This window comes from Trichoderma evansii, assembly GCF_050947405.1.
Source record: "Trichoderma evansii strain SZMC 28006 chromosome Unknown GGI43scaffold_33, whole genome shotgun sequence".
NCBI lineage: Eukaryota > Fungi > Ascomycota > Sordariomycetes > Hypocreales > Hypocreaceae > Trichoderma > Trichoderma evansii.
This window is the reverse complement of record NW_028145173.1, coordinates 79,652-99,617: the sequence shown is the minus strand read 5'-3', so window position 1 is coordinate 99,617 and position 19,966 is coordinate 79,652. Positions and strand designations below refer to the sequence as shown.

Here is a 19,966-nt window from a genome sequence, read left to right as displayed (position 1 = left end):
AGGTATAAAATTATGCTAGACTACTAGATGAGAGGGTCTTTTTGACGCAGCATTCTTCAATAGAACCCTTCTGTTCTTCGCCCTCCTTCTGGGAAAATACCTCCTCGTCAACTTGGACCTCTTCAAATTGGGTTAACCCCTTTCGCTGGCCCTGCCTTGTCATCAAGCATCTCCGCGCCACTGATGGAGAGTTTCCCCTCAAGCTTCCTTTCCTTGCTGAACAAGCTCTTCTTCTTATACCGATATTTTTTGACGCGGAATCCTACCACAATATCAGTAGATTGAAATCCGAGCGTCTGGTTCTTCTCCACGTTCACATTCCCATCAAGCCCAACCGCTACTGGCGTCTGCGGCACGCTGATTCCCACTTTGGTTTCGGCGTTGGCACTCTGCGCCGTCTCACAGCCAAACACCAGGTTCGTCGCCACCTTTAACCCCGTAATGATGTAGACTTCTTTTTTGTAGCCCGAGCCGACAATTTATTCGTGCACGGTTTTGGCGGCCAGGCAATTAACCACCCACTCATCCGTCGGGTCAAAGTACGTGGTCACGATACTGTCACACGAGAAGGTCTCCTTGTTGCTTCGCTCCCCGCCGGCGCTGGCCTGGCCGCCGACACCACTCAGCCCCAACGCCTCGGCCCAGATGCCAAACTTGCCCGCCAGGAGCTGTTGGCGAGTCGCATGGAAGCCCGCCTGTGGCGTCGACGTATAGATGTCGCTGTCAGGCACGGGCTCGTACTCGGCCTCTTTTTTGTTCAGCGGCGCGAGCCTGATGCTGAAGGGAGGTTAACTGACTGACCTAGTGTTATGGGATATTATAACTCGAGATATTTTATAAGTTGACAGGGTGTTAGCTGGGGTGAAGATACGGATGGCTTTGAGAGTAATATGAGGAGTAATGTGGTAGCACGAGGTGTAACCCTTACTGTTACACCGTCTACACATATTTTTCTACACAAAAGCTTCACATACAACAGATCATGTATGAATAATTGATTGTTCAACACCCGACAGAATGATTTGCGGAAAGTATTGGGCGACAAAATGTCCAACAAGGGAGTATTCAGGCTGTTGGAGGCGATGCCTACCTAATTGTCAGTCATCTCTGCCCATAGCCTTGTTGCCGTCCACTTAATTTATTCCCGTATCACTCCAGAGGTTTGCTGCTTGGAAGCCTATGTCTATCATGCAGCTCTTTGCCACGTGAGCAAGGACCGAAAAGCCTGAAAACATGGCGCATACTCCTAAGCGATTACAGGCCATCATCAGAAGCCCCGTGAGGCGAGGCATTCTACTTCGACAGCTGCGCTTTGCTATTTGCTATCGTATCATATTAGCTACAGTCAACACCAGGACAGGGCGAACGATAAAAGTTGCTCCAGTACAGAAGATGCCCATATCCTGTACTACATTCCCAGTCTCCTATATATACATGGCCACTAAATTTACTCAAGAATCAGACCTATGATACAGCGTTGACGGAAAAAATACATCCAACTCACAACCCATACCGTGGCTGTACAGTGCTTTTACTACCCCCCTGTTATTCGTTCACAATCAATATGAGAAACCAGTAGAGGAAAATCATTCAACAAGAAAGAGAAACGAAATCATAGCATCAAGGCAGTCAACGCTTCGCAGACGGTCTCTCCATCACATGCTAATTCAAAAGCGATATGAAAGAAGAAAAAAAAGGAGAATAATAGGGGGTCTGACATCTCGGCTCATCTCGCCTAACCAACACAGCCAAATTTTCGTATTACTACCAAACAATGAGAGAAAGAAAGAAACGAAACAAAGAAAGGCGAAATTAATCAAGCATAAAGAAATCCGCCCCGAGTCCAAGTTCCCCCTTCGCCCCGTCCATCCCATGCAGACTCTTCCCTCTTCCCCTAATGCCAAAGAAAAAGAAATAAGAAAACGCCGCCACAATGGATTTCATCATCATCATGCCGCGAAAAGAAAAACCATTTTGAAGAGGAAGAAAACCACAGAGAGATTTATCTTCAAAAAACAAGAGCTGAGTAGTATCGAAATATGCGTAAATTTAACATGTAATGACTGTAGCCGCCCCACAAACCAAGGAAAAAATAAAAGAATAATTCTTGTTTTCGCTATTTTTGCTATTAACATTATGGACTGTGACTTAATTGCTGCTCATCGTCGTCCTCTAATAAGTTGCCGCTGTCTTCATCGGCCGCTGCCGCATCCTGCTTTTTGTGCTTTTTGGGGCGGAAAAACTCTCCCAATGTATCGCTTAAACTTCGTGATCTCCCCCTTGAAACTTTTGTGTCGGCACTTGGCCCAGATTCATCATGGCCCGAGGCCTCTAGCAGATTGTCGTCTGATACGGGGACAATCGGCAGCTCCGCGATACGCTCCGGCATGCCATCCTCATCGTCACTATTAAAGAAGAGACTTGCTCGGATGCTGGATCGTATGCGTCGTAGAGAAGATGCGGTCGCTTCTGGGCTGTCGTTTTCCCGGAGAATCATATCTTTAACGGCTGTTGTAACTGTAGAGGAGAAAGGTGAGGGTGAAATAAATGGTCGTGATCGGTGGTTAGCAGATTTGGAACTATGCGCTGCCCGGGGTGTGACTGGTCGTTCAACGGAATACGACGAAGTCACCTGGCCATCCTTCAAAGACGCAAGAGGATGTGGTTGTATAGGCGTTGTGCCGAGTGCAGATCTCGTGAGGACGGATTCGGCTGAGATGGTTCTAGCTCCTCGAGGAGGGTCCGGGCTCACCCAGAGTCCTTGCCATGGGTTACTGACAAGAACATGAGCCTCGTCGCCGCCGAGATGCGCAGGGGAGTGCGCTGGTTCAAAGTAGTGGGTTGCGTGAGACTCAATGTCGCTATGAGCCGAGTCTGGCTTCGTTGTCTTGGAAAAGCTTACTCGCGACATTCTACTAGATCGGCGAGATGGAGTTGTTGGCACGCTGAGTCGGCGCCGGTTCTGCTGTGGCTGAGGAAGCGCAGAAGTCGAGGCGTTACCATCGTGCTGCGTCAGGCCAATCGTTTCCTCAACTCCCTCGACTTCTGATAGTGTATCTTCGTCGTCATCGTCATCTCTACGCTCTCTCCCAGAGGTAATGAGAAAGACGCCAAAGAAGGTAAGAAGACAGCCTCCAACAAACTTGAAAGCCTGTTTCATAGTCGTCTTTTCGAAATCGCGATATAGTACAGCACTGCCAATGATGACACACAGTGTGAACATGACGAATTGGATGGGGATGACTTGAGTCGAGTCGAAGCGGGATAGCGCTTTGTTGACGTAGCGAATCTGCATAATGGCAGTCGATAAAAGGATAAATATAAGCGCATACGTTACGGGAGTTTTAAATGCCGCCACGAAACTTGTAGAGAGCATTGATGAAACGCCCTTGGTGGCTAAAGCCGTATATCCTCCTGGAGAAAAAGTCAGTCTTAAGACAACGATGAGAATAACGGTATAACGCACCGAAAAGACCAACGAGACCTAGGTCAATAAGAATGGTCCGTTTACCATATTTAGCACTAGCCCACATGAGAACAATGATAAGAAACGTCGTGACTCCAAGGTAAATTTCAAATTCCACCGTCGTTATAGCTCCCCAAACGTCGTGGGGGTTCAACTTTGTCTCCTCCGAACTCGCACTCAAAACGACGGTAACAACACCTCCCACAGCAATCACCACGCCCCAGAAATCGCGAATCCTGAACTTTTCGTGAAACATGGCGGGCGCAATAATGCAGTTGGATATCAACGCAACGACGCCCAACGGCGAGACGATGGAGGCCGGCGCAAAGCCATACGCCAGGAAATTGCCTGCTTCTCCCAACGTTATCAAGATCTGGCCGAGCCACCAGTATGGCGATTTGAGATAGTTTGAGGACGACTTCTTGGGTTCAACAGTGTCGGTATCGGTGCTAGCCGTGGTTGCGCTCGACTGAAACGACCCCATCAGCGGCTCGTCCTCTTGGTATTCGTGCTCGTCATCCGAGGGATCGTCGTAATTCGGTATTGAGAAGCCGTTGCCATCGCCATTCTGGTAGCCATTACTCTCCCCATCTCTCGCACCATCGCCGATGATGGTGCCGTAGACGCCAACCTGCGTGCTCCCATTGCTGCTGTTGCTGCTTTTGCTGCTCTTGCTGCTCTGCGCTCGTTTCAGCGCTGCCCGAGCCCCCTGTTTTATCCTCTTGCGCTCCTTGTGCAGCCGCGTGTGCGCATATCGTTGTACGTTGAGGGCGAGTGCAATCAGCACGTTTCCAACAATGGCCGTGATGATGCCTATCAGGGACGACCACCTCTGCAGCGCATCTCCGTCATCATCGCTACCTGACCCATCGCCGCCACTGCCGCCTGTCGCCGTGGGTGCTGCTAAAGCGCTCGTCCATGTCGGGAGAGTCGATTCGGTAAAGGTGAAGCTCATCGTCGCCGCCAGAGAAAACAAAAAGCAAACGAAAGAAAAGAAAAAAGCGGCTGGTGACAAAGCCAGCAGCTAAGGGGAAGGGGATAATGAAATATTGCAAATGACGGTAGGATCGGAGATTGGTGGAGAAAAGAAGCGCGAAACTACAGTCGCTGGCAGCCGCGGCAAATTGCCTGACCAGGTATCATCGGGGCGAGAGGCAGACACGGGCGGGAATGTCGCCGAGAAGGGGGTTCATGATAGTGCAGAGGGCAGAAGTTGGCAGCAGTCCGAGATGCCTTTGACGCAAATCGTCGACTTGCAGCTGTGCCGAATTTCTTTGGTCTGCATGCCCAGATGACGGGGATTCGGGATACGTACCACCGCCCCACAGGCGCTATGTCATCACTGGACTCCTGCGTTTCGTTAGCACTTCTCCAGCGCTTCTTTTTAGTGGGTTCAGCAGGCAGGCTGCACCGCCACAGAGTCTTTGAGAGCGTACATGCTCCGTACATGCTCCGTACATATGCGCACATGTACATATGCAGCCATTTTAGAGCTGTCGGTACAGGCTCCGAACTCTGAAGCTACGCTGCGGTTACACCAGGCCTATCTCAGACGGGAAAGGCTTCAGCTGCCAGACGGGCCAAAGTCATGGGATTCGTGACCTCTCTTGTATAACACGACACTGTATTGTATTGCATACTCCAGCCTCGACCTCATCATCACCAGTTGTCACCACGCACGCCACAATCACACTCTCTCCCTCTCATCACAGTCAACCAGACAATGTCCTCGGCATGCCCCGCGACGGCGATTCTTCGCTAATCAACGTCTTTGTTCGCTTCAAGCAGCACGTGGATTCAGCTGTCGCCTCTGGCATTCACACTCTGTTCGCCCGCCCGCATCAGCCCCTCCACCAGCCACCATCTCCAGACCTCCACCAACAGCCAGAATCTGAGCTGTCAACCGTCAAATCAGCAGATACATATCCTTCTGACAGCGCTTCTGACAGCGCTTCTGACAGCGCTTCTGACAGCGCTTCTGACAGCTCCAGCCAGGCAGCGCCTCTTGCTCCCGTCACAATGGCCAACGCCGAGTCGCACGCAGTGTCAGCTCTCGACACCGTTTCGGTTGCGTCATGGTCTTATTCGCCGTCAAATTTGCGCCACCTTCGGCAGCCTGTCCCAAGTGACCTGCCAGCACATTGCGACTCTACCGTCTTTACGTTTGAGGATGCTTTTGAGGATCTACTCACCGTCTCGCAGGGACGACCTTTGCCTGATATCAGATCCAGGTATAACCAGAGACAGCTGCTGAGGCAGATGTTTTCACATGGCGAACCTACATGGTTCTGGCTGCGAAGGCTGGAATCCCAAGGCCTGCTTAGACGCCCCACCCGAGATGAGCTTTACAGGCCACGAAATTTTGGTCTCTCAGAGGACCATGATGAGTCTGAATTTTCAAATTGGAATGATTGGTCGAAGCTGCATGAGGAGTTGGACCGTAAGGCAGCTGAAGTATGGAAGGACGTCACCGCTCATGAAGAAAACGATGGCCAGCCCAAGAGTCACAGCTTCTTTGACGATGTGCACAAGACATTCAAGGAACTAGAAGATAGCTTCTACGGCCGGGATGGCTCACATGAAGAGGAGCACCGCAACCAGCACCAAAAGCGCTTCCCCGACCACTTTGACGACCTCTTCTCCTCCCTTAGCTCGAGCTTCGCAGAGGGCCACAAGACGTGGGACACATTCGTCAAGAGCATCACAGACCACAAGCCCGTCTCTTCTGAGAGCTCAGCCTCTCACCCACCCAGCTCAAGTGAGGAAAAAGTATACGAAAACGGGACTAGGGAAGTTGTAACGAGGGATGAAAAGATCAATAGCTTTGGCTATTTGACCACGACGATTACAAAAAAGACTTATGATAAGAATGGTAATGAAATTGGCACGGAAACACACTTTACGATGCGTCCTGCAGAGACCCAAAATACTGGAGCGATGGAAAATAGCGATGCAAATGTCATCGAACGAGCCGATGCAGACACAAACGATCAGCAGGCGCAAGATAAAAAGTCAGGATGGTTCTGGAAATAAGGGCTTCAGATAATTCTCTACAAAATTGGGTTCCCAGAGTCTCTCAACTCACATCTTATGATATTTGCTTGTACATAGTTCACAATCTTCAATCAAAAGCACATAGCCTCCGCCAAATTAGTAATACTTTTATACCCTCTATACTCCTAATAAACAAATGAAAAAAAGCTTCGATCTACTACCTATATAGCCCGTGAAAAATCATGTACAGATGGTATTCGATATTATAGATGTACACCCAGATTATGCTTTTCCTCTTGCAACAGCCTTCTTCTTGCGCACCTGTCTCTTCCGCGCAATCACCTTCTGCTGGATCGCCTCCTTTGCATCAACCGGCTTCTTCTTCTCATCGACATCCCCTTCCTTGGGAGGCTTCGCCTTGGTTCCCACCTGAGGTCCCTTGTTCATGTTGCCCTTGGGTTTTCTGCCCTTTTGTTTCTTATTCTTCTTTGACTCGGTAACCTCTTCCTCCTCGTCCTCTTCGTCCTCAGATGCATCTGCATCGCCAGCTTGCTTCGGCTTTCGAGCTGTTTTCTCAGCCTCTTGTCGTCGTTTAACAACCTGAGCGTTCTCAATGGCAAATTCGACAATCAAGCGCTGCTTCCTGCCATTGTTTCCGTCAAGCTGGTGTCCGTTCAAATATCTCAGACCCATCAAGGCGTGGCGATGGGACGTGTACTCGATGAATCCGTAGCCGCGGCTCTTACCAGCTCCGCTCGACTCAGATACCTTGGATCCCTTATTGTCTTCAAACACAATCTTTGCTTGCTTGACAATACCCTTGCGCTTTTGCTTCCTGTCCTTCTCCTTGTCCTTTGCATCCTTGCCGTCTCTGGCATTCTCTTCTTTAGAAAGGGGCTGTCGGCGTCCATCCTTGACGTCCATGGCAAATTCGACAACAGCTTTTCTGGCCAGCTCCTTTAGTTCCTTGGCGCCAATATCGTTGGGAATGTTACGAAGAGCAAGTCGGGTTAAACTGATATGCAGCATGGGGTTCTTCTCCACAAGCTTTTTGCGCTGCTGAGCACTCATCGATCGCATCCGAACCTCTGCATCGGTCAAAAGGCCTCGCAGTGGAGAGTTTCCATTGATGGCACCTTCGGACAAGAGGTACAGATGGCGTTTATCCTTTTGTCTCCTCTGCGCAAGCGAGTTCTCTGCCAAGTTGGCAGCCTCATTCTTGTTAACGGCTTGGGCCACTTGCAGAACTCGGCCGTCCATTGTGTACTTTCCGGTAGGGTCAGCGTTCTCGTCTTGGAGGATGGAATGCTTAACTCCTCCTGCGGTTGGTGGTGCACGGCGAGGAGCATTTATTATGCAGGATTTGGCATCTTCAAGCTCGACAAAGCAGACAAAGCCAGTGCCAGCGGGTCTATCCGTAGCTTTATCCATGACAACTCTAGCATATCGAACGCTGCCAAAGTGGCCAAAGAAAGATTTGAGCTGCTCATCTGTAGCTGTAAATGGCAGATTCCGAACAAAAACCGTTGAAGAGTTATCTGTCATCAACTCTCGCTTTGGCTTCTGGGTCTCCTTTTCTTCGTCCATCTCATCCACCAGCTTCATGTCCTCGTCGTCTTCCTCATCCTCCTCGTCGTCCTCATCTTCATCTTCGTCGTCCTCGTCTTCCATGTTCGTCATGTGGTTCTTCATAAAGTTTGCAAGATCTGAGGCCAGTTGATCGTCACGATTCTTGACTTCGCCGTCATCTCCAACATCCTTGTCCTTCTCCTCGTCTTCAGCCTCATCTTCATCATCTTGTGAGTCTTTTTCGCCGTTTTCCGTATTCTGTTGCTTGTCCCAGGTCGCCTTATCAACAGCCCAGTCAACAGCCAATGGTCGGCCATCAACAATCTTGCCATTAACCTCCTCCAGAGCCTTCTCTGCGTTTGGACGTCCACGAATGGTGACGAAACCGAATCCCTTGAGCTTTCCCTTGTTTTGTGGAAGATCAGAGTATATAACCTTGCCATAACTCAAGAATAGTTTTGATAGTTGTTCGGAGGTTTTGATACTCCAAGGAAGATTTCGAATAATCAGCTTAGTAGACGGCCTCTGGAACGCCTCCCTACCCTTTCCGGGTCTCTTGGTCGCTTCATCAGCATTGCGCTGTCTAGGCTCCGCAACTTCGATTCGAATGCGTCTGCCATCCCACTCCTTCTTGTCCAACGCCGCTTTGGCATCTCTAGCATCGTCGGCATCAGCAAACGATACGAATCCGAATCCTCTTGATTCCTTCGTCTCCTGGTCAACTACTACTGTAGCATGCTTGACGGCAAAGTATTCTGAGAAAAAATCGGTAAGACTCTCGTTCGTTACGCCAGGAGGCAGTGATCGAACAAAGATGGACCGTCCATCCTCGACCTTTGCCTTCTTCGCCGTTCGCGCAATTCCACCGTCTGGATCATGCGATTTGGTGGCGGCAGAATTCTCGGTATCCTGAATCCGGCGCTTGCGATCATTCGGGGGTGCCATGGCTGCAGCGGTGAAATCAATTGCAGCAATAGTCTGGTCGTGATACAGCAGACTCAAGGTCAAAGTATCTTTGTCTACTAAGAAAAAAAAATCTGGATCTGCAGCTATCGGATCGTCTTATCTTATCGGCGTAAATAAAAACATCTGCGCTAGACCAATTGGGGATGGCGGGGTACCAACACGGCATTATGCCGAAATGGGAGAATTGTTGATTGGGGTCTTTTGGCGACGCGCTGGCCAAACAACACACCATCAACCGCATTTTGCAGCAGCTCACAGATCTTTGCGATCCACGCGCAAGGCTTCTGAGGCACAGAATAAGCAAAAATGCCCACAAGATCGGGAGCTCGAACCAGGAAAGCCAGGGAGGATCCTGGCTCTGGCAGAGCCACTCCCTCCTTGGAATATGTCGATACGCCAGATAATGTCCTCCGAACACAGATTTGCGCCATCTTTCGCGATGCTCAAAGAACAACCGCGACACATCGAAAGCTGGCTGTCAACCTCCGAAAAATACAGGAAGCCTGCTGTTACGAGCCCACAAATCCGAAAAAAGCCTCAGCCGATGAATTTGACGAAAAAGCCTTCAACCACGAGTTCATTCGATGTGTGCTGCGAGTCATGCCGGTGAAGAAGGCGGAGAGTGTTGGCGAGAAGTTGATTCGATTTATTGGCCTTTTCTTGCGACACGCTTCAGATAAAGACAATGAGCTCCTAGACGAAGGTGATGCAGACGCGAGCATGATGCCTGAAACCCCGAGCACGCGGCTCTCGACTCAAGTTATGCAGACGGCGCTCTCCATGTTGCAGGCCAAAGACAAATATGTGCGATTTCGATCAACGCAGCTTGTTTCACACATCATTAACTCTCTCGATGCGATCGATGACGACTTATTCCAAACCCTTCGCCACAACCTGCTGAAGCGAATCCGAGACAAGGAGCCCATGGTCCGCGTTCAAGCGGTGCTGGGTCTTGGTCGACTTGCCGCCAACCAGCCTGAAGAGGAGCACGATTCGGATGACAGCGAAAAGAATCAGCCCAGCCTCTTGGACAAGCTGCTAGACGTCCTACAAAATGACTCGAGCGCCGACGTGAGACGCACACTTCTCGTCAACCTCCCAATCTTGCCCACCACGCTCCCATTCCTTCTCGAGCGCGCGAGGGACCAGGATGCCCCTACCCGAAGAGCAGTGTATTCTCGTCTTCTACCCGCGCTGGGAGATTTCCGCCATCTCTCATTATCTATGAGAGAGAAGCTCCTCCGATGGGGCCTCCGTGACAGAGACGACAACGTGCGAAAGGCTGCAGGTAGACTATTCCGGGAACGGTGGATCGCAGATTGTGCTGGTGTACCACCACAAGAGGAAGCGCCACCAAATTTCGATGGCTTATTAGAGCTTTTGGAAAGAATCGATGTTATCAACTCTGGAGTGGAGAACGGAGTGGCCCTTGAGGCCATGAGGGGCTTTTGGGAGGGCCGCCCTGATTATCGTGAGGCCGTCAATCTGGACGACCAATTCTGGGAGACCCTGTCAGCCGAGTCGGTGTTTATGGTTCGAAGTTTCAATGACTTCTGCCGCGAGGAGGAAAATGGCCGCTACGAGTCACTTGTAGAAGAAAAACTCCCTGAAGTCACCAAGCTGGCCTTCTTCCTGGAGCGCTATTTGAAGGTGCTGGTGGATGCCGTCAAGAGAATTGCACAACTTGACGCCGAGGAGGACGAAGAAGAAGATACCGTCGAACAAGAGTTTATCGTTGAACAGATGCTTCATATTGCGCTGACTCTTGACTACTCTGACGAAGTCGGTCGCAGAAAGATGTTTACACTGCTTCGCCAGGCCCTAGCCATCCCAGAGCTCCCGGATGAAGTTACAAAGCTTGCTATGGAGGTCCTCCGATACATTTGCGCGCCAGATTCTGCCGGAGAGCGAGAATTCTGCAGTGTTGTTCTCGAAGCTGTTGCTGACGTTCACGACACAATTGTGGATCTCCCTGGAGAGGATGATGACAGCTTCGTCTCCGCCCATTCTGATATCAGGAGCCGAGAAAACTCTCCAAATGCAGACGCGAATAAGACTCAGCCCGAGATGAGCGAAGAAGAGGCCCATGAAAAAGCAGTCAAGGAAATGATTGTCAACATGAAATGTCTGCATATTGTCCAATGCATGCTTACACATGTCGCTGGAAATCTCAAAGATAACGCAGACTTGGTGTCCATGTTGAACAACCTGGTGGTTCCAGCGGTTAGGAGTCACGAAGCACCTGTGCGTGAAAGAGGACTTGTGTGTCTCGGACTGTGCGCACTTCTGGATCGTTCCTTGGCCGAGGAAAATCTGGGTCTTTTTATTCACTTCTTTACAAAGGGACACACCGCCCTGCAGATCACGGCGTTGCACATTTTGACGGATATCCTAAATGTCCATGGAGCTCAGCTGCTCTCAACAACACCAGCTGTCCTCAAAGTCTATGTCAAGGCAGTCAAGGGTGGTGGCAGATCATCTGAAGTGCAGGCTGCGGCTACTATAGCCGCGTCGAAGCTTCTCCTTGGACGAGTTGTGTCTGATGAAGAAGCTTGTGAGGAACTACTCAAATCTCTTGTGGTTGCCTACTTCGATCCCGCATCATCTGCCAACCAGACGGTTAGGCAAGCCCTCAACTACTTCTTACCAGTATTCTGCTTCTCGCGAACGGAAAATCAAGACCTCATGAGGAAAGTTTCTTTGCTAGCGCTGCATTCTCTGCTCAACTTACGTGAGGGTCTAGAAGATGATGACGTGGATGTCGAGGAAGACATGGTTAGCATGACGACCATTGGTGCTTGTTTGGTGGATTGGACAGACCCGCGAAAGTGCTACAGCCCCGATCTTCTTCAGGAAGGAGAGAAAAGAAACGTACCGGGCGATGTTCACCTTGATTTCGCCTGCGATATCCTGGAAAGACTTCGTGGAAGCATTAACAGTAAGTTTTACCAGCCACTCACTGGCTTTGTACCAAAAAGAATTAGAGCTAACAACTATAAACAGAAGCCGAAAAGAAGCTGGTTGCTGGCCTTCTCGGAAAGCTATATGTATCACCCACCTCTTCAGAAGAGAAGCTCCGAGAGTCTTACGACATTGTCAGCGAGGCTGTTGAGGAGGGCCTGGTAACTGACACTACCGGCCGCAATGCGCTGTACAAGATTCATGTCAGCCTTGGCAAGATTGTCAACACCCTTGAAGAACAGCGACCGGCTCAGAACCGTGACGGCCGAAGTGCATCTGATACTGCAGGACGCAGCACGCCAGAAGAGGCTGGAGAGGCTGAAGAAGCTGAACAGCCAGAAGAACCAGAGGAACAAGAAGAGCAAGAAGAGCCGGAGGAGCCGGAGCCGGAGGAGGAAGAAGAGCCAGAAGAGCCCAAAAAGAGGGCTTCGAGATCAAGAGGTAACCCCAAGATTAAAAGGGAAGAGACCAGTGATGATGAAGGGACGGTGATACCAGAGCACAGAGACGATAATTCGCTTGTGGATGATTTATTGTCTGATGAGGATACGAAGATGGAAGATGTGTATTAAAGAGGACATGGATTAAATGGATAACGTCTCACGAAAACAATTTGGCTCGGCCAGGGTGCTTGGTTTGGAGAGGTATATATGCGATACAATGGGAATATAGCTACGCTTCTTTATGATGTCAATGATGCAATTACATCTTTTTATTACATGTTTTAAATCTAAATACAAATACATATTATGCTAAAGGAAGAGGTCAGCCGTCTTTTTTTCTCCTCTACTTCAGCTCAAGCGCCTATCCAGAACAACAAGCTGCCAAAAGCCACATTAATGAACAAGTGCTGCCCCAAGCTCCACGCCATGCAGTACAAGTACTTTGGTGAAAACACAGTCCAGATGAACAAATGCGTTCTCAGTGCCGTACATGCCGCAATAACAAACGCCACACTCATTGACACGAAGACGGTCAACAGAATGAGGTGATAGCGAAACGCATCTGCTCGTCCGCGCTGTCGATATTCCCTCAAGAGAAGCAAATTCGTGGCTGAAGTCCAGAATATGGGGCCCGCCCAGTTGCTCACGAGGGTGAGGACGCCGACGGTGATGACGTTGAAGCCGCTGATTCCATTGTAGGCGCTGGAGAGGTCGACGGAGGAGATTGCGTTGGAGCCGCCGAAAGCGAAGAAGGTTACGTACTGAAGGAGGATGGAGGAGGTGGTGATTTCGGCAATGGAGAGGTTGGCTGATTGGAGGGTTTGGAGGATGATAGTGGAGAGGAGGAAGAGGGGGATATTTGTGGCGCGGGATTGGGTCATTGCGAGGAGGGTGCAGAGGTGGTGGGTTAGTTGTGCTGGTCATGAGTTAGATATGTTAATATGAACTATATGTAGGGGGAGAGAGAACTTACCGGCTGATTGAGTTACCTGATGTCCTCCAACCTTTGCTCGATATACGGCAAAGCCGAACAACGTAGTGAGTAATCCAAAGATGATCCTCGCTCTGAAAATGAGAGATGGACCCTGGACGTAATCCAAGAGCTTATGTGCAAATCCGACAACCAACTCAGGGGCATCTTGCGCAGTGAAATCCAGTTTAAAGGCAAGCGTTGCCGAAAATAAGAGCGGTACGAAGAATGTAGTCAAGATAAAAGGCAAGCCAGCCAAAGACAGGCTCTGGAGGGTTTGGAGAGTCACCACAACGTACGTCAGGGTGATGAAAACCCACAGCAGCTCAGGGTTGGGAATGAGAAAGGTCTTGACGGTGTCTGGTTCGCCGGCGAATTTCTGGCCAGTTTGGTTCCAGCTTCTGATGAGTCTTAGAGCGCCAAGGGCGGTTATATGACTTAATGCTGAAGAGATGCGCGAAGACTTTTGAACTTCTCTGGCGCCGAGATAAGCCAGCCATATAGTAGATGTCCAGTACCAGAAATGATGCTCTTCTTCAACATAGCTGCTGGCAAACATCATAGGGCCATAAGAGCTTGCGAGCAAAAACAACGGAAGAAGAAAGCCCGTCTTCCAGAAGCCCTGTAGTCCCAAGCTGGCCACACTAGCAACCACAGCAGCGACTGAAAGCCCCTGGCCAAGCGATAGCCTTGACATGTCGTAGTTTGACGCCATGCTGCTCATGAGATCTTGGGCTTTGCGGATCCAGGCAGACGTAGCCCCAAGCCATTCTTTGTCAACCTCCTTGGCACTGGCTTGGGAAGATGCTTCCGAGTTAATTTTGCGCCATTCACAAGCTAGTTCGCTGATATCCGATTCAGATTTCGAAACGCACGGGTCGACAGACGATTGGGCGTCAAAAAGTTCATCTCCAAACGCCGCTGTGACGATGTTGAGAATCTGTCTGGCGTTGCGAATGAGAATCTGCACCTTGTCGCTAGAACTCGGCCAAAAGGGTAAAAACTCTGGGATGAACGCTCCAAGGTTGTTCTTTGAGATAGGAAATCTCATAAGCGCAGCGAGCGTGGGCGAAATATCAGACTGCTCAACCATTGAATAATAATCGAATTCGTTCTTGGGCTGTGCAGGGGCTGGATATTTGGACGAAATCTCTTTGAGCTTTGGCGACAAGAATACCAGAGCAGGTGACGTTTCTCCGGGAGATGAAGCGCCATGATTTCCTGCATCATTCATGCCGTGGTCACCACAGAGAACAATTAGTGTTGACTCCAGGTGGCTCTGCGTTTGTAAAGCATCAAACAGCTGATGGACGATGCCATCCATCTCGCGCTGTTTGCCTGGCATGTGACTGCTGCGAGGTCCTGACTTATGGCCAATGTGGTCGAGGCCAAGATAATGAAGTACCATCAGACTCCAGTCGTCTTTCTGAAGCTCATCGTTGATATGCCTTGTAACATTGTTGTCGACTTCTGTAAAGTCCTATGGGGGATGTAAGTCAATGGGAGACATAGGATTAGTCGGTTTTCAACAGAGTCTTACAGCAACAAAGAAGCTTGTAGTGCCATCATGACGGTCAAACGTCTCGGGGAATAGTTTAAGCCACGTATCGTCACCGTACATGATTAGCTTGCCCGTCTCTTTTGCCTTGAGCTGGGAGAGCCATGTATCTTGGGCAGACAGCGTTGATGAGGTATCCGCCTCATTAATGTTGAGAATCAGATCCACGAATGAAGGAATAGACCCTGTAGTTATGGCCTTGATTCTGGGCATGGTCACGGTGGGAGACCGAGCATTGGCAGTAAAGGGAATGGCACTCCCATCGCGAATAAGACTATAGACATGATGAGAAATGTAAGTGCAAATTTGGCAACAGATATAACTAACCTCTGCGTGTATTCAAACTCAGAGGCTTCAGAATATACAAAATCGCTATTGTCCCATCTCAGTATAAGCAGTAACACGTCTAGATATACGTGAATCAACTATACCTCCGTAACGCATCAACTACCATGAATACGAGTCTATCAAAGGGAGCCTTGGGCGGAGGTCCATATTCGAGGGCCTCAAACTCTGCCAGTCCAGGAAGAAACGGCTTATACGGGAAGAAACCAGTGGCAAACACGAGAATAGACAAAGGTATTAAAATGTTAGCCGCAGTGAACAGGATTGAGGCCGCCAGCGACCCATTTCGTGAGGCCACCATGGCTTGATGGAAGAATGAAATGAGAGAATCGGGTCAATTAAAACGACGAAAAAGAGGCTAGGGAGACGCCTTGATCTTGTTCAGTATTTCATTAACATTATACACGGGAGAGCCATACGGAGAGGCGCGTATGAAGCGACAATTGGGTCTCCCTTTCATTAAGCGTGCTGAGGAGGTTATAAAACGTGCATGTGGAAGTGAGAGCGTGATTGGCTAGGCAAGAAATGGATCGTCTAGTTGAGGCTGCTGCGCCACAGGAACCATCGGGGCGCCACATCAAGCCTAAACTTTTTTTTCTTTTTTTCTGGACATCGTCATGGGTATCGTCAATTGAGACTGCAGACTTGATATATATGACAATATGTATGTGTAAAATAATGAGTGCTCCGTATGTGCAAAAAAGAAAACCCAAAGATAAAAACCCAGAGATTGAAACCGCAAAATATTAATTAAAGAATTTCAACTAAGCCTTCTTGACCTTGTTTGCGGCCTCTCTCTTCTTCTTGGCGGCCAGTCTGTCGCTGTACTTGGGGAATGTGATGCTGGACTTTGTCCTCTTCTTGGTGATGCGCTTCTTGGAGAAGGCGGCTGATGTCGGCTTCTTGTCCACTTGCATGGCTAGAGAGAAGAAATTGTCAGTACCAGTTGATTAGAGAGAGGTAGAAGGCCCATGTCCGTGGACTAGACACGAAGATGGAGAGAGGGTGGGAAATCATACAGTTCTCATCTGCGGCCTGCTCTTCCTTGTCTTGTGCATCGGCGTCGTCTGGAAGCAAAGATAGTTAGCGAACAACAGCATTCCAATTCTGCGCTCAATTCAATCCAAACTAACCATCAATCTTCATCTCCGCGGGCTCGGGCTTGGCCTGTCGTGCCAGTTCCAGCAGCTTGGCGGACAGACGCTCTTGTCTCGCAGCCTCAGCAGGACCAAAGATGGACGCAGCTTTGCGCTGGTTGTTGAATTTTTTGCTGCTTGATCGGGAACTCTTTGCCATTGTTGCGGTGTTTTTCGCTAAAAGTTGTACTTTGTTTTCTGCCTTCTGCTCTTCTGTCCGTCCGTCTTCTGTCGATTTGTTCGGTGTTTGTTTTCCTCAATGGATTATTTGGTAGGTACCTGCAGGAAAGAAAAGTTACGATAACAGCGAAAAGATAAGATAGAGGGCCCTTTGTGGCGTAAAGATTCAGTGCTAGGTGCTAGATTGTGGCGCATTACTCGCTAGCTTTTCTGACCGCCAGGTTCTGCCAGCTGCTGCCGCCTGGCCGCTGCCCAAAAAATCATGTGGCGATGGCGTCGAGGAATTACCACTGCTGCTATTATAAAGCGACGTCCTCCGAGGCTTGATAGCCAGGCGACGACGAGGGTGAGAGGAGAGTGAATGTGAAGGGCGACGCTGCATCACGCGCTCATTTTCTGCCATTGCCAGAGATTCAAGTCACCGCGTTGCTTCCAAGGCTTTGGGACCAGCAGCGCCTCTATCTATCCATTCCTTGCCGATAGAAACCTTCCGTCAGCCTCGCGATTCTCACGGCCATTGTCGGGATCACGAGTGCGGCTTCAGCGACGGCCCGCGCCTTTCAACGGCCAAAGCGTCTCGCGATCACCTCTGTGACTCTCGTTTGCGAATCAATCTCGGCCTGTTGCACCACTGCTGCCGACGATAATAGATACCGACCTCGTTCCGATAGAGACGTCGGCTGCACCACGTCACTTTTTCCTCAGAGCAGCGGTCCGGCTCTTTTCTCCTCTCAGCTCTTGCTCAGCTTTCATTGCTCCCCTTTGATGCCTTTTCGAGGACTCGCTCTCTCCTCAACCAACATCTGGCACCACACCACACTGCGATCATGGCGTCACCGAACATGAACTCGATCGCGCGGCACGACGTGAGCACGCTGCTCCGACAAGTCCAGGGCAACTCCCTATTCAATCGCCAGCTCTCCTCCGTCTGCCAGGTAAATGGGCTTAAGAGCACCGGCGTCAAAGCTGAGCTCCAGCGACGCATCGTACACCGTGAGTTATTTCGTCTGCAGCGCCCTTATCGCGACAGTGTGCGCGTATTCTACGGCTTCGCGGTGACCGCAACGTCCTCTATAGCGCTGACACCGCACTCAATGAATGCGTCTACGATCTGCTTCTGCATAGATATGCTGACCTTGCTCCCATCTGTAGTCATAAACGAAACAGTTGCCAACAACGACGTTGCGCGATTCCACCAAGTCCGTCAGAGCATCGCCAATGCCTTTGCACAAAGAGCGAGCCCGTCCAAGGCTGCGACAGCACGAAGTAACGGTTCCGTAGCGCAACAGCCATTACCGAATCTCTCTACACCATCAGGATCGCCCTACGGCACCACCGGATATCCTGGCCAGCGACCCTATGGACAAGTCTCGACAAACGGAATCCCAGCCCCCTACGGCTCCGGCATGTATAACTTTTCATTCAAGCCGAGCCCGTTCTATAGCGTCGAAGGTGCCGTTAGTGGCTTGCGTACCTGTGAAGGCAAGTAACCTTTTCTCCAACCTTTGGCACGCTGCACCCGAGTCTGACCTATTATTTCACCAGCTATGGCACAGCATAGGAACACTGTCACCATACCACTGAGGTTAAGCGATCATCCTATTCTCCAGCGATGCAGCGACGATAAGTCATACAGGATCATGGTGTTCTGCGCCAGCGACGATAGCGGTCTACAAGATGTGGCGTTTCCACACCAGTCCGAGCTTCGAGTCAATGGCGATGAAATCAAGGCCAACCTGCGAGGTCTCAAGAATAAGCCAGGATCTACTAGACCTGTTGATATCACCAACGCCCTTCGCCTACGGTCAAACTACATGAATAACATCGAGTTTACATATGCTCTGACACAAAAGGTGAGCTGATTCTGGTGGACGATACATGAGCTGCTTTGGCTTGGATATCGTTGCTATGCATTCTATTCTCTAATCATTTCTTTGCTAACGTGCCTTTGCCTCGCAGAAATTCTATCTTGTTGTCAATCTTTGCAAGACAACGTCAGTGACCGAATTGGTTGCGACGATATCAAGCCGTAGAAAGATTTCCGAGGAATCAGTAATATCAGAGCGTAAGTTTTTGATCAACCACCAGGGTTATTCGGTGTTGGCTCATTGCAGTTACTAATGTATTGATCGACAGTGAATAAAATAGCACAAGATCCAGACGTTGTAGCGACATCTCAGGTCTTATCACTGAAATGTCCCCTATCGTACATGAGACTGGAAGTCCCTTGTCGGAGTCTCAGCTGCACACATCTACAATGCTTTGACGCAACGTCTTATTTACAGCTTCAGGAGCAAGGACCGCAGTGGTTATGTCCCATATGTAATAAGTCTGCGCCATTTGATCAATTAGCCGTTGACGGGTACGTATCATCACAATACTGACCCCACTGCATGCCGATTGTGCTAACATATACCCAGTTACGTCAAAGCCATTTTGGAAAAGACCTCAAAGAGCCTGGAAACAGTCACGATTGAGCCAAACGGCAGGTGGTCTAGCAAACCCCCCAATGAGGACTCATCGCCATCCAGACCAAGGGGAGCAGCTCTTGAGGACGATGATGACGACGATTTGGAGGTGTCTGAAATCATAATTGGCGGACGTCGATTAGAAACACCAAAGAAGCTAGGTCATTATACGGATACCCCGAGCTCTGGTGGCAGAGAGCATTCCTCGACAGCACCACGAGGCTCGCACAGCGCCAAACGACCAGCACCAGCGGTGATTGATCTAACGCTATCGTCTGACGATGAAGAGCCCATTCAGCGGCCCAGCAAGCGCCAGCACACGGGCTCTGGTACCTATCATCGCGGCTCAAGTAATTCGTTTCTGAGCGAATCTCCCATCAATTATCAACCCTAATAGATGACTCTACCAACAGCAGTTGTGGGTCAGCAGACATTGCAGTGGTCTAACTGGGCTTGATGAAGGAAGAAGTAACATTATCTATAGAGTAAACTTTTTATATATCGTTTTTATAAGAGAAGAGGGGCGGGGCAGGGCAAGGAAAGAGCATGAGAATGAGGCCCGAAGAGTTTTGATTTTCAAGTCAGCAGAGGCGTTCAGGGTGACGAGGGCAGGAAAAGGACAATTCCCCTTAGGTTTGGTACAATGCTGATTGGCTGCTATTTATTTATGAGCGAAAGAAGGGACACGTTACCAGCGATGCAGAAAGGATCAAGGTTGTATGGACACCAAGGACCTGGCCGCTGGTAGTAGATTATTATTTAAGAAACTGGATATTTGATTAATGTCTTTTGGGACGTGACTCTTGTTTCATCGTAATAGTACATCAAGATGCGTTCAGAATCTTGCGAGAAAACAAGGTGCTTGTAATTGACAGAAGGGCACCACCAGGGTTGGAGCCTGCGGCTTAAT

General features: G+C 49.7%; 8 protein-coding genes across 8 annotated transcripts; 3 read left to right on the top strand and 5 right to left on the bottom strand.

Annotated features, from left to right (window-relative positions):
- Window positions 1–10: 10 nt before the first annotated feature.
- GGI43DRAFT_426225 (uncharacterized protein) lies at window positions 11–947 on the bottom strand (the record flags this gene model as incomplete). The annotated part of the gene is made up of 5 exons (XM_083208613.1): window positions 11–100; window positions 138–428; window positions 492–746; window positions 794–801; window positions 872–947. 5 exons carry the CDS (start codon window positions 945–947, stop codon window positions 11–13), a joined length of 720 nt encoding a protein of 239 aa, XP_083055599.1.
- A 1,057-nt stretch (window positions 948–2,004) lies between these two features.
- On the bottom strand, window positions 2,005–4,513 carry GGI43DRAFT_272560 (magnesium transporter NIPA-domain-containing protein). The gene is made up of 2 exons (XM_083201103.1): window positions 3,467–4,513; window positions 2,005–3,414 (listed from the first exon to the last, which is right to left on the bottom strand). Exons 1-2 carry the CDS (start codon window positions 4,419–4,421, stop codon window positions 2,135–2,137), a joined length of 2,235 nt encoding a protein of 744 aa, XP_083055598.1. The 5' UTR covers window positions 4,422–4,513; the 3' UTR covers window positions 2,005–2,134.
- A 497-nt stretch (window positions 4,514–5,010) lies between these two features.
- On the top strand, window positions 5,011–6,666 carry GGI43DRAFT_418009 (uncharacterized protein). Its single transcript, XM_083207484.1, has 2 exons — window positions 5,011–5,393; window positions 5,418–6,666. The coding sequence occupies exons 1-2, from the start codon at window positions 5,201–5,203 to the stop codon at window positions 6,497–6,499; spliced, it is 1,275 nt and encodes a 424-aa protein (XP_083055597.1). The 5' UTR covers window positions 5,011–5,200; the 3' UTR covers window positions 6,500–6,666.
- On the bottom strand, window positions 6,667–9,033 carry GGI43DRAFT_418007 (mRNA-binding ribosome biosynthesis protein NOP4). Its single transcript, XM_083207483.1, has one exon. It carries the CDS (start codon window positions 8,972–8,974, stop codon window positions 6,743–6,745), a length of 2,232 nt encoding a protein of 743 aa, XP_083055596.1. The 5' UTR covers window positions 8,975–9,033; the 3' UTR covers window positions 6,667–6,742.
- Window positions 9,034–9,219: 186 nt separating this feature from the next.
- Window positions 9,220–12,685, top strand: GGI43DRAFT_418006 (condensin subunit YCG1). The gene is made up of 2 exons (XM_083207482.1): window positions 9,220–11,933; window positions 11,999–12,685. The coding sequence occupies exons 1-2, from the start codon at window positions 9,302–9,304 to the stop codon at window positions 12,526–12,528; spliced, it is 3,162 nt and encodes a 1,053-aa protein (XP_083055595.1). The 5' UTR covers window positions 9,220–9,301; the 3' UTR covers window positions 12,529–12,685.
- GGI43DRAFT_418004 (mannose-ethanolamine phosphotransferase LAS21) lies at window positions 12,686–15,758 on the bottom strand. Its single transcript, XM_083207481.1, has 5 exons — window positions 15,359–15,758; window positions 15,255–15,299; window positions 14,910–15,201; window positions 13,373–14,849; window positions 12,686–13,315 (listed from the first exon to the last, which is right to left on the bottom strand). Exons 1-5 carry the CDS (start codon window positions 15,571–15,573, stop codon window positions 12,753–12,755), a joined length of 2,592 nt encoding a protein of 863 aa, XP_083055594.1. The 5' UTR covers window positions 15,574–15,758; the 3' UTR covers window positions 12,686–12,752.
- Window positions 15,759–15,866: 108 nt separating this feature from the next.
- Window positions 15,867–16,767, bottom strand: GGI43DRAFT_418003 (DUF2423 domain-containing protein). The gene is made up of 3 exons (XM_083207480.1): window positions 16,406–16,767; window positions 16,292–16,339; window positions 15,867–16,191 (listed from the first exon to the last, which is right to left on the bottom strand). The coding sequence occupies exons 1-3, from the start codon at window positions 16,566–16,568 to the stop codon at window positions 16,037–16,039; spliced, it is 366 nt and encodes a 121-aa protein (XP_083055593.1). The 5' UTR covers window positions 16,569–16,767; the 3' UTR covers window positions 15,867–16,036.
- Window positions 16,768–19,839, top strand: GGI43DRAFT_418001 (PINIT domain-containing protein). Its single transcript, XM_083207479.1, has 6 exons — window positions 16,768–17,581; window positions 17,741–18,070; window positions 18,134–18,441; window positions 18,548–18,653; window positions 18,725–18,950; window positions 19,009–19,839. The coding sequence occupies exons 1-6, from the start codon at window positions 17,416–17,418 to the stop codon at window positions 19,448–19,450; spliced, it is 1,578 nt and encodes a 525-aa protein (XP_083055592.1). The 5' UTR covers window positions 16,768–17,415; the 3' UTR covers window positions 19,451–19,839.
- Window positions 19,840–19,966: the final 127 nt, after the last annotated feature.